At 36.3% G+C, this 12,823-nt stretch overlaps 1 protein-coding gene across 9 annotated transcripts in view; it reads left to right on the forward strand.

Annotated features, from left to right (window-relative positions):
* The window catches only part of ECPAS (Ecm29 proteasome adaptor and scaffold), a 98,838-nt gene that overhangs the window by 21,911 nt on the left and 64,104 nt on the right, over positions 1-12,823 (forward strand). For all 9 annotated transcript variants that reach the window (XR_003432547.1, XM_027105226.1, XM_027105225.1 and 6 more), the window contains one exon: positions 4,706-4,836. Coding sequence is in view for 7 of the 9 variants with exons in the window: in XM_027105226.1 (XP_026961027.1) it covers positions 4,706-4,836 (131 nt within the window). In the remaining 2 variants the exon portion in view is untranslated. The remainder of the gene's footprint in view (positions 1-4,705; positions 4,837-12,823) is intronic.

The following is a 12,823-nucleotide window of genomic DNA, read 5'->3' on the forward strand; positions in this document are numbered from 1 at the left end:
CCCGCGAGCTACAACTGCTGAGCCCAAGTGCCACAACTACTGAAGCCCACGTGCCCTAGAGCCTGTGCTCTGCAACAAGAGAAGCCACTGCAGTGAGAAGCCCGTGCACTGCAACGAAGAGTAGCCCTCGCTTGCTGCAACTAGAGAAAGCCTGCGCACAGCAACGAAGACCCAACACAGCCATAAATAAATAAATAAACAAACTTTGCCATAGTAATAAAAGATATAAAACAACAGTGAGATTTTTTAAAATTTATCATAGTCAGCTACGGTTGATTACTTACAATCTTTGTAAGATTGATTACTCATTGTAGGAGTGAGTATAGGGAAATTGGTACTTACATATACTGCTGGTGGTATAAATGAGCACAGCCTTTTTGAAGGACATTTTTCCAAAATCTCTTAAACTTGACACTCCTACCCTTTGACTCAGCAGTTTCATTTCTAGGGTTTTAGCTTACAGAAACGCATACAAGTGCACAGATACACATGGATAAGGATGTTCTTTGTTTTTTATTTTATTTTTTTAACATCTTTTCTTTTTAACATCTTTACTGGAGTATAGTTGTTTTACAGTGGTGTGTTAATTTCTGCTGTATAATAAAGTGAATCAGCTATACATATACATATATCCCCATATCTAAGGATGTTCTTTGGAGCATCGTTTATGGTACTGTAAATCTGGTAGTAGCACAAATAGTTAAATAAATCATACTACTTCTGTAGGCATAGTTTTATCAATTCGATCTTTATTTAGTGCTATGCAAAGATATTTATGATTTTATACATATCCACACTTTTTTTTTTTAGTGTAATTCTTTGGGTATTAAAACCTGACCTGAATGGATATGAGGTTCTTTAAAATCTTTGACTATCCCACTTAGTGTGAGCATCCATATGTCTTATTGCAGTAATCTGAATGTATTTAATTATAGGAACTGCCCTAGAACACACAGGGTGGATGGGGTTATTTGAAATACACAGCATATACACTTTATTTTAATTCAAAAATCTGAAAAGTCCTGAGACATCTATTGCTCCAAGGGTTTTAGATAATATGTTTGTGTTAACTAAAAGGAAAAAAAAGGCAAATTGTAAAATAGTATGTGTCATATTCCAGTTTTTAGGTTAAAATAATGTTAGTGTATGAATAGGAAAAAATAGTTCAGAATATATTCCCCACATTTAACAGTGACTGTCTGAGGTTATAGTGATGTCTTTAATTTTCTTGTAAGTGAAATTAATATGAGTTTGAATAAGAGGAATAATATCAAAATTGTGGAGAGGGTAGAACTTGCCCCTGACTCTAAAGTAATGTTTGTCATACCTCAGATACTTTGGTGATGACCTGGAGGATCTCAGTTCCTACAACTGAACACTGAGTCCTTGTGAAAGGTGAACTTGAGTTTTAGATTCCTTTTGAATTTTCAGAACTTTTGGTTACATCCCTTCTTGTTTCTGAATAGACACGTTTGGGGGCAAAGGCCTAATTTGGATTGTCACTTTCACGGGGCTCAGTTTCCAGGGTTGAGGGTAGAGGCACAGGGTTCACCCTTCAGTGCCGTTAACAGCAGGATTCAGGCACCATACTGTTGCTGAATCTTTGCCCATATTTTGCTAACTTTGGTAGGCTGAAAAAGTTAGTGGTTGATTATATCTGCACTTGTATTTACATTTCTTTTCATAAAGTTTGAACATGTTTGATGATCATTTATTTAAAGTATAGATGTTTGTCAGGATGACGCAGCAGTGTTACATCGATCCTCTTCCTTTGCCTCTTCCTTGGGTATGCTTGACCTCTTTGACAAGGACCCCCGTGTGATGTTTGGTGCCCTTTCTTTCCATTCCCACATTCCCATCATAAACAGTTTTACTGCGTTGAGGATGTTATCTTTTCCTTTCTAGTGAGGGAGAGTAGAAAGTGTTAGGTGCTATGCTGGGGATACATAGGAAGCACCCAAATGGTTGTATGAAAAATGAAAGGACCAGATATCACTTGGTTTTTTTTTTTTAAGCCTTGGGCACAGATTTTGCAGGTCAGTTTGTGATGAAGAATTTAACTTTCGGCCTTCTTCCGCAGGACGGTTCTTCTAAGTTTCTGTAGCTAAAATCTGTAGGCAGTTTCCACTGCCTAAGATCTATAAGGCGCTGGGGCAGAGACTCCTTACCTGTAACTTCCATGGGTGTTGTGGATTGAATCCAGTGTTCCTAGGAGCTCCTTTTATAGTAGCATTCAACTATTAGCAAATAGAAGCATTTGGTCTGATAATCTCAGAGTCAGCCTGCCTGCCTTTCCTCCCTTCCTTCTCTTAGTATTAATTTTAAAAGCTAAACTCAAGACTTTATTTGGATTTCATCAGTTTTTCCGTTAATGTCCTCTTTCTGTTCTGGGATCCAGTCCAGGGCACCACACTGCATTTAGATGTCCTGTCTCCCCGGACTCCTCTAGTCTGTGACAATTTCTTAGTCTTTCTTTCTTTTTTTTTTTTTTTTTTCTTCACAGTCTTGAAAGTCTTGAGCAATACTGGCCAGGTAGCCTGTAGAATGTATTTTAACTTGGTGTTTCTGTTGGTTTTTTGTTTTACTCATGAGTAGATGAGGGTTATGAGTTTTTGGAAGGAATACCACAGAGTTGAAATGCCTTTCTTGTCATGTTAGTGATCGTGTTACCACATGGCATCGCTTGGTTAAAACAGTATTTATCAGGTTTCACCACTGTAAAGTTAACATTTTCCTCTTTCCCTCTTCTGTTCTTTGGAAGCAAGTCACTAAATCTAGTCTACCCTCAAGGGGTGGGTAGAGGCACGAATTAAGCTCTACCTCCTGTAGGGGGAGGCATCTACATAATTGTTTGGAATTCTGTAAGAAAGACTTGTCTCTTTTCCCCAGTGCATTTAATCATTCAGTCATTTATTTATATCATGGAGTCATGTAAATTTATTTTATACTTTGGGTTAGAATCCAGTACTATGTTGTTTATTTTGTTCCTCAAATTTATTCCAGCCTTGGCCATAATGGAGCTCTTTCAGGGTGGTTCCTGCATCCCTTTGACTTATCAGGCCCTGTTTCCCTTCTGGCCCTACAGGATGCTTCAGGTTCATCTTGTTTTTTCCCTGCCCCAGCCCTAGAATCAGCCATTTCCCCAAGAGTCTGGCTCCTTTTACTGGAGAAGGGTGTTTAAAAACCCAAGATCTGGGTGCTGGGTGCGCTTGTTGCTACTAGGTTGTGCCAGGTTGTGACTGCTTCTAGGCTCCCTCTGGAGACACATATCTATATCTATATGTGTATATATATCTCTTCCTGTAAAAAATTATTATGGAAATTTCCAGCATATACAGAAGTACAAATTCTAAGTATCTATCACATAGCTCGAACAGTTATCAGCTAGTGACCAATCTTGGTTTCACTTATATGGCTGGCCCCTCCCCATTTCTCACCCCAGCACCCCCAGTTATTTATTTATTTTAAAATGAGGACCTGAATGAGGCCATGACTTTATTTTTAGTTTCTGAAATAATTACATATATTTAAGGTGTACAATGTGAATATTTGATACACATATACATAATGAAATGATTACTTCAGTCAAGCTGATTAAGATGTCTTTTTCTCACAGTTGCCTTTTTTTTTTGTGAGAATGTCTGAAATTTACTCTCAGCAGATTTCCAGTACACCCCTGATTATTTGATGTAAATCTAAGTAACTGTTATTTCACCTGTAGATATTTTAGTCTTTATCTCTGAAAAAAAGGACTCCTTTAAATAAATTTTTTTGTTTTTTATTTTTAAATTTTAAAATTAAGGTATAATAGATACAGTAGAAAGTATGAAAGGATAGAGCTTGTGAATTTTTATAAATGTATATAGCTGTGTAATCATCATGCAGATTGAGATGTAGGACATTTCCAGTGCCTTAGAATGCTCCCTAATCACTTACGGATAATTTTTGTAAGAACCCCTAAAAAACAAACATAACCACAATACCATTGTAACACCTAAAAAATTAACAATAATTTAAAAAAATCAAGTATCCAGTCATTTGCCCTTGATAGGTTCCCCTTTCACCTCAGCACTCTCCCCTCCCCTGCAATGTATTGATTGAAGAGACAGAAGCTCTGAGTGTGTTAGTTGCTTGTTCTGTAGTTGCCTGGGTTTTGCTGAGAGCATCCCTTTGGTGTTAATATGTTTCTCAGTGGCTTTCTTCGTGGAAATTTGTCTCTCACATTCTGGTTGGCTAATTCCAGCAGTAATGGACAGTGATTCTGTCTTTGAAGAAATTTCATCAGTAAGATGGTTTCACCAAAGATATAATATTATCCCTGGTATATGATTAAAGTTCTCCTGCATGGCTCTGCTAGCTAGGTCTAGACGATTTCTTCAAAACTTTTGTATCTTTTCTGGTATCCACATCCTTTAGAAAAACGGAATAACCTTGTAGATAGGAGAGAAATTTGTTGTTTTTGTCTTTGTTTTCCTCTCTTCTAGAGGTTAAATGACCAGGACAGTTGTAAGACAGTATAATTAGCTAGTAAACCTTTTTAGTGTTGTTTCATTGCTGTGTCAAAATCATCTGCATACAGGGCTAGCTATGGTTAAAGTTCTGGCTGAAGGATCTGCAGTATAGAAAAAAGGATTAAGCTATAAAAGTGATTAGTCTTAGTTCTGTTTGATGTGCTAAGTTATCCTTTTCTCTTTTTGTATTGTAGATCAGCTTGAACGAGTCTTTTTACGACTTGGCCATGCTGAAACAGATGAACAATTACAGAATATTATATCTAAATTCCTTCCTCCTGTTTTGCTCAAGCTGTCCAGCACCCAAGAAGGAGTACGTAAAAAGGTAAGCATGCTGGGACAGTTGGGGGAATTAAATAGTGAATAAATGGATGTATTTTATGAAGTGAGTTTTCTGTTCCCATTATTGAAATCTAGCTTCATGATCCCAATTAGGCTTTTCAAAATGGACAGTAAGTCTAGGACCAGCTTCCACGATTTAAAAGTACCTTTTGTATGCTTAGCACAGCTGCATTTAGCTCCAGCTGTACACTTGGCATCAGTACTGGATGACATAATTGAGATATTTATTCTGGAATGTATGGAGGTCTGATTTAAAATCTATGCCCTTGAGTCCAATATGAAAGTCAGGTGGTAATGGGTCAAAAATATTCTTTAATCATTGGCTGACGGTGAATATGGCCTTAATTAAAAGTAAGCAAAAGAAATGTTTTTAAAAGCAAGATACTGTTGTACAGCTCCTGTTTTAGAATTTTTTGAAGAACTGTTAGTAAAAGCTGGGTAACTGTCACATCAAGAGTTTCTTTTTTAACCTAATGTTCTACATGGAACATTTGGATGCTTCACCTTTAAAATAATTCATTTGTCTTCTCGTGTATTTATACTAGACCTTTGGGTTTCTGAGCTATCATCAGGTTTCAATCCTTGAGCCACTGTAATTGATTGGCAGTGACCTTCCCGGAGGTCTGCCCTGAGAGGGATTCTGAGGCCTGATTTGAGTTCAGTGGAGAAAGAGTATCTTTAAGAATGTCTGTTATATTTACAGGAAGGAATAGGGCATTCTTGTCACGTATTTGACATGCCTGTTGTTAATACTGCTTTGCTAAGATAGATAACGTGTTTGATCACGTCATTCTCCTATTTAAAACTCTTCTATGGCCTTTTCTTACCCTAAGAATAACTAGGTATAAAAGGCCTTCATGTGTTGGTTTCTGTTTCCTTATTTAGCTTCATCAGTCTCATCATTTATTTGGCAGATATTTACTGGGTACCTTCTATATGCCAGGTGTTAGGAATACGTTGGTGAAGGAAAGAAACGTCTACTTGGGGAGATGAGTATTAAACAATAAGGCAAAGAGTATAGAGTTAAAATGGCAATAAATGCTAAGATGGCAAAGGATTGTATGAAAGAATATATTTGGGGACTTGATTTAAATTAAGTATAGGGTGTAAGGGAGGTGTGTAGGAAGTAGCCAGGCATAGAGATGGGGAGACCACTAAAGGCAGAGAAGGCCCTGTGTAGAGATTCTGAGCCCGAACTGAGTATAAAACCTTCAGGGAGCTGAACAAGGCCACAGAGATGCACCCTGTGCACCAGAGGAAGAGTGATAGGAGTTCAGGCATGGGGATTCCAGCGGCAGCCATTTGAAAGGGTATTGGTGGCAGTGACATAATCATTCTGGCTGTGGGGTGGAGAAAGACCTGCAGTGGCGCAGAGGAGAGTAAACAGAAGGAAGTTTTTGCATTAGTCCAGGCCTCTCGGCTGAGTATTTTCAGTAGGGTTTTTTTCTTTTTTTTTAAACTTATTTACTTAGGAGTTTTATGTTTCCTTGTATTTTATCTTCTGTAGAAAATCATTCGTCTCTAACCATCTACTTTATATGTTCAGTTGTATATTATTCACGTCTATCATACTATTATTCTTAATATTCTGTTACCTTTCAAGTGGAGAAATTCCATTCTTGTTTCTAATTTTTTTTGTTCCTACCAAAGGTTTGCTTTTTTTAATGGGCCAATTTAAAAGGAAAAAGAGCTTTTATATTAATTTTTTCAAGTGTATTTTTCTTCTATTTTTATTCAAATTACTCCTTTTTTTGTTTTCCTTTGATATGTTTTTCTCACATAAGATTTCAGTTTGTAAAGTACGTAATGGTAAAGGTCATTATGTGCCAGGAAAAATGCTAATCACTTAAATACTCACAAGATTATGTGAGGTGTAGGTGTTATTTCCATTTTATAGATGGAGCTGAGGCTTGGAATGATTAAGTGACTTCATTAAGGTCAGATAACAGAAAAACAGAACTGAAAATGACCTCAGTTTCCGGATTTCTCTTTGATTACTATTTTGGTTATACCCCATAGTTACACTGGTGAGCAGTATTAGGTTATTTTATTTTTGACCTAATAATTAGTTTATAAGAACATTGTTTTTGGTTTTAAAATAGTGTAAAATTTGTCTGGTTTTACTGCATTCTGATTTGAAACCACAGTGAGCAAATGTTCTAGTCTTTTAAAGCATATTATTTCTGATGTTCATAAAAACTATTCATAAGATTAAAAAAATATTTCCTATTGGTGGAATATGGAGCTCAGTGTGTGGATAGGCCACTCAACACTGCTCTCATTTCTCAAGAAACCTATCTTCCAGTCCTGTTGTAAATTAATAGTGAATTACAATCTCCTGCTGCTGTTGTAGTTTTTCTGATTTTCCTTTTAGTTTTAATAGTTTGACCTTGATGCGCTTTTTTTTTAAGTGTCCTTATTTATTTATTTATTTTTAACATCTTTCTTGGAGTATAATTGCTTTACAATGGTGTGTTAGTTGCTGCTGTATAACAAAGTGAATCAGCTATATGCATACATATATCTGCATATCTCCTCCCTCTTGCGCCTCCTTGATGTGTTTTGATGCACAAGTTTAAGGTCTTGTGTTTCTTAGTAATTTGTATTGTATTACTTACTTTTCTTTTTTTTAATTTTATTTTATTTATTTATTTTTTTACTTACTTTTCTTATCTTTCAAATCTCATTTAAGATTTCTTTCCCCAATACCTCTATCATCTAAGACTAGTATTGTAGCCAGTGTTTTCCTTTGGTGTAGGTTAGATTGAGGAATCTTTGCCCCAGCCAGCAATCTTAACCTTATTTACTTTAGCTGCATATCTTCATCAATGTAATTGAGATGTCACATTTTTTTTGAGGTTTGGATTGAGGGCATGTACATCAGTTCCAGTTATTAACCTTTCTCATCACTTGATCTGTTCTCATTCTTTCCATCTCTCCCTCTTCTCCCTTCTCTCCTCTTCCTGCCACACATTTTCTGTTTAAGAGTTTGATAACCTATATTCTGTTTTAATATAATGATTAATCAAGCAATTCTATCCACATTCTTAACATTTCAGTCATTAATTTGTATCTAAGTAAACAAGATGTTTTACTCAGTTACCCATCAAGTAAATTATTTTATCTTGTTCAGATTTCTTCCTTCTCCCCCTTCCCTTATATTTCTTACTAGAAATAGTAATTACCTTCTTATTTCTTCGTTTTTTCAGTTATATTTATTTTTCATGTTGTCCTTTATTTATCTATTTATTTTTTAAACATCTTTATCGTAGTATAATTGCTTTACAATGGTGTGTTAGTTTCTGCTTTATAACAAAGTGAATCAGCTCTACATTTACATATATCCCCATATTTCTTATTATTTCTTACTAGGTTTTTCCCTAGAAATTTTCCTTTGATTTTCTTCTCATATTCCAAATAATGCTGACTTTGATCTATTGGTGAATTTTTCTATAAACTTTTTACAAAAAGCTTGAAGGAAATATACGAAAATGTGTTTACTGTGATGAGTCGTACAGATGATTTTTTAAAAACAACTTTGAATCCCATGGAATATTATGCAACTACTACAAAGAATGAGTTAGGTCTAAATTAAGAAGCTTATATATTTTTAACTGGAAACAAAGCAGACTCTGTGCTAACGTGAATGACATATAGCTCATTTTTGTAAAAAGTAAACAAGTAAAATCTAAAGATATAGCTAGTGGGAATCAGCAGCATAGCACAGAGAGATCAGCTTGTGGTTTGCGATGACCTGGAGGGGTGGGATAGGGAGGATGGGAGGGAGGCTTAAGATGGAGGGGATATGGGGACATATGTATGCATGTGGCTGATTCACTTTGTTGTACAGCAGAAACTAACACAGTATTGTGAAGCAATTATACTCCAATAAAGATCTATTTTAAAAAAAAAGATATAAATATGTTTGTAGAAATTTTTGTGGATACAGAGAAAGATGTGAAGATGAACACCGAAGTATTAATACTGGTGTCTTCGAGTGGCTATGAATGGACTAGGGAAAAGGGATAATTATGATTTTTCACTTAATTTATTGTAATAAATGTGTTTTTCTATTATAATTTGAAAAAGCAAGAAAATAGAATAAAGAGAGATATAATCATTGTGAACTTGTATATTTAATTTATATTGTAAAATACTAATTTTGTTTGCTTTTTTTACATATCAGATTTCTCTTGGTAAAGGGGTTTTGTTGTTAAGTAAGTTTGAAAGCTTCTGGAATAAGGGAAAAGAGATCTAACAGCTGAGACACCTGTTTACATTCTAAGCAGTATGCTAGACTCTGACATATCCTTCCATTTAATCCTCATAATAGCCTGTGAAATGTTATCATTTGATTTCTGCAAATGGGGGAAAGTGATTCAGAAAATGATAATAGTGCAAAGCATTAAATGCCTATGTGGACATTGTCTCAGTTCATTACAACTCATCTAACAGCTCTGTGGGGTATAGGTGCTCATGTTATTCCCATCTTATCTAGGAAGAAACTGAGGCTCAGAGAAGTTAAATAACTTGCTTTGTGTCACATGACTAACAAGCGACTTTACACATGAGAGATAATTCCAAGACTAAATGATTTCTGCCAGGCTTTGCCTTCACCTGATGGCAAACACGTTCATTCTTTAGCTTATGTGTGAAAGTGAATTCAGTACATGAGGGGTCAGTGAATGAAAGTTGAGGATAAAAGAATGTCTGAAAGCAATAACATAATTTTGCCTACATGTTATTTTGACTCCAGGTAGTAGAGGCTCGATGTGTGTTTCCCTTTTATTTGTTTTGAAGTATAGATACTCGGTCAGACTTTTATTTACTTTGAAATATAGCTACCTGGTCAGACTTTCATGATTTGTACAGTCCTATACTCATACTAATACCTCTTGCAAGTAGAACCAATATGATAATTGGGAGTTTTGGTTATTATATAATTGTTAATAAATCAAAGGATGTAGATATTGATCACAAATCTAGAATGCAGTTACAATTATTAGACCTTTTTTTACCATATAAAATAAGACTGTCGTGAAAGCAGAGTATTTTTTAATAAAAGCTTACATATAAATAATTTCAGTATGTAAAATTTTGTAGTCAGTGACACTAGGCATTAATCTAGTATTGACTTTCAGTTCTGTAATTTTAGGGCTCCTGACTGTCAGTTTCATAATGTTTGTTAGGCTTAAGCAGGATACCTGTAGAGTAGCAGCTGATAATTTGTGGATAAATTGGGTGAAAGAGAAATGTTTTATTTTTGATTTATTTATTTTTTGGCTGCCCCGCGTGGCTTGTGGGATCTTAGTTCTCCGACCAGGATCGGCCACTGGCCCATGACAGTGAAAGCGCCGAGTCTTAACCACTGGACTGCCAGGGAATTCCCAAGAGACATAAGTTTTAGACTTCTACTGACATATCACTATTTTAAGGAAAATGAGATATGTTATGTAGAATTCTCTTTTACAGTGAACCTTGTATATTCTGACTTCTTAGAATAGGTAAAAATTAAAAACTGACCACTGCTGGTGGGAGTGTAAATTAGTATAACCACTTTGGAAAACTGTTTGGAAATATTCTAAGGCTTATCATATGTATACTTCATGACCAGGCATTTCCAGTCCTGGGTTTGTATACAACAGAAGTGTGTATATCTGTGCACCAGAAGACATAGCTAAGAATGTTCATAGCATTATTCATAATGGTCCAAACTGGAAATAATCTTATATCTATCATGATATAGGAGAATGGATAAATTCTGTTTTTTTCCTACTAGAGCAGTGAAAGTGAACAACAACATGGATGAATCTCAGATATAATATAGAATGAAAAACACAGGAGTTCATCCTATTTGTTCCATTTATATAAATTTAAATATGGTGTTAGAAGTCAGGAAGAGGGGTTAGTCAGTGGGGTGCAGGGCCTTTGTACTTTTGGTGGTTACAAAGGTGTGTTTACTTTGTGAAAATTTATTAAGCCATACATTCTCAATTTTGCACTTCAGCTATATGTTATACTTCAATTAAAAAGTTTACTAATGAGTAAATGAATATAAATGAATGAGTAATAAGGGGAACTGATAGGGACAAAATACTATATGCCCGAGGCTGGTAATTCTGTAGGCTTACTGACAGAGGTTAACTGTTGTCAGTTTAGCTGGGGGAGGGACTGGTTCAGCGGATTTCTTAATTTTTATGGGTTTATAGAGGATTGCAGGCAGTGGATAACGAAATATAGGAAATGAGTCAATATTTAAGGTGATAATATTGCTAGAAGAAAATTAAGTAGTTAATCTACTTAAAATTTAAAAAATTGTCATAAAAAAGAAAGTACGTAATTGTGGGCATGATTGTCTGCCACCATCAATAGTGATTTTCCATTGGATCCTTCTAGGAAGCAGCCTAGCTTAGATCATCAGAAGAGGGCTGTTTCCTTTAGCCTGGCTCCTCCTGATTTTTTCCCCTGTCATCCAGCTGAATCACAGGTCTGGACAGGCAGGAGGTTGGGTGAGGTATGTGTGGTCATGCAAGTTTCTAGGTCTTTGTAATGTTTGAGGGCTCCCGAGGGTGTCTCACAGTGACAGACACTTCAGCTGAATTAAGCTCAACTGTCAGTGTCTGATAAGGTTAAAAATATGGATTCTGGAGTCAGATCTTGACTGTGCCACTTGCTGGCTCAGTAACTTGCTGGACAAGTTAACTTCACTTCCTGACCCTCTGCTTCCTCACAGGGTAAAATGGGAATGACAATAGCACCTCTCCAGTTGTTGTGAGAATCAGATGAGCTAAGGAATGCAAAGGGCTGTCCTGCGTGGAAACTGCTCAATAAATGTCAGCTATTTTACGATTATTCTTATCACTCATTTAACAAACATTGATTTTTAGATTTGTTGTTATTTTAAAAATTCACTTATTTCATGATTGCTGTAGATAACTTTGAACTTTTGCTGTTGCTGTGAACATCCCTACAGCTCTCCTTAATACTTGCTTTGAAGCTAGATCTCAAATTTCAGAAGTGATGGAGAGTAGTGTAAGCCTGGCCCTCTGGAATAGTCACTTTAAATTCTTGAGTCTTTAGGTGAGGCTTTCTAAAAATCCTGTATCTCAGTGCTCCTTTCTTAGCAAGATAATCCCACTTTCATTGTAAGCTTGGGGTCATTTGATGTAAACCTCTGTAGCTTCCTTTCCACCCATGGGTATTGTTGACTTATTCACCTCTATTTCTGTCTTTTCCCACTTAAAGGAGAGGAAGTTTGATATTACTTACTTAAAACTTTTTAGTAGAACCAGATGATCTTCAAAATAAAGTAAAAATTTCTCAGCATTTTACCCAAATCCTTCTGTAATCTAGGTCCTGCTTTTATCTCTTACCACTCTGTGTTTCAGTCAGATGCAGCACACCATGTTCTTTTAGACCTCTTATACCTTCTTATAACTGATCTTCTGCTTGGAATTTCATCTGCTCTTTGGGACTTAGTTTCCTGTCAGTTCCTCCCAGAAGTCCTCCTTGATCTTAGTAGATAACTTTTTCTTCCTGAAACTCTCAGTACCTTGTATATTTCTCTTGCTGTAGTGTTCACGTTGTATTTTAGTTAGTTTGGGCTGCTATAACAGTATACCACAGACTGGATGACATAAACAGCATTTGTTTCTCACAGTGTTGGAGGCTGGAAGTCCGAGATCAGAGTGCCAGCGTGGTCAGGCTCTTCGTCGGGAACTTTTCATGGTGTACGGAGGGCTGTCTTCTTGCTTTATCCTCAGACGGCAGAGAGAGGAAGAACTCTGATACCTTCATCCCCTTAGAAGGGCACCCATCCCATCGTGGGCCCCCCCCGCCCCCGGGATCTCCTCCAAACCTGTTTACCTCTCAAAGCCGTCACAGTGGGGTTTAGGGCTTTAAAGCGTGAATTTTGGGAGACACAGACATTCAGTCTGTAGCATAGTGTGTTGCTATCATTTGTTCACAGG

The sequence above is a fragment of the Aethalodelphis obliquidens genome, unplaced genomic scaffold (genome assembly GCF_003676395.1).
Source record: "Aethalodelphis obliquidens isolate GAN/ISIS:26980383/991018 unplaced genomic scaffold, ASM367639v1 scaffold7, whole genome shotgun sequence".
In the NCBI taxonomy this organism is placed as follows: Eukaryota; Metazoa; Chordata; class Mammalia; order Artiodactyla; family Delphinidae; genus Aethalodelphis; species Aethalodelphis obliquidens.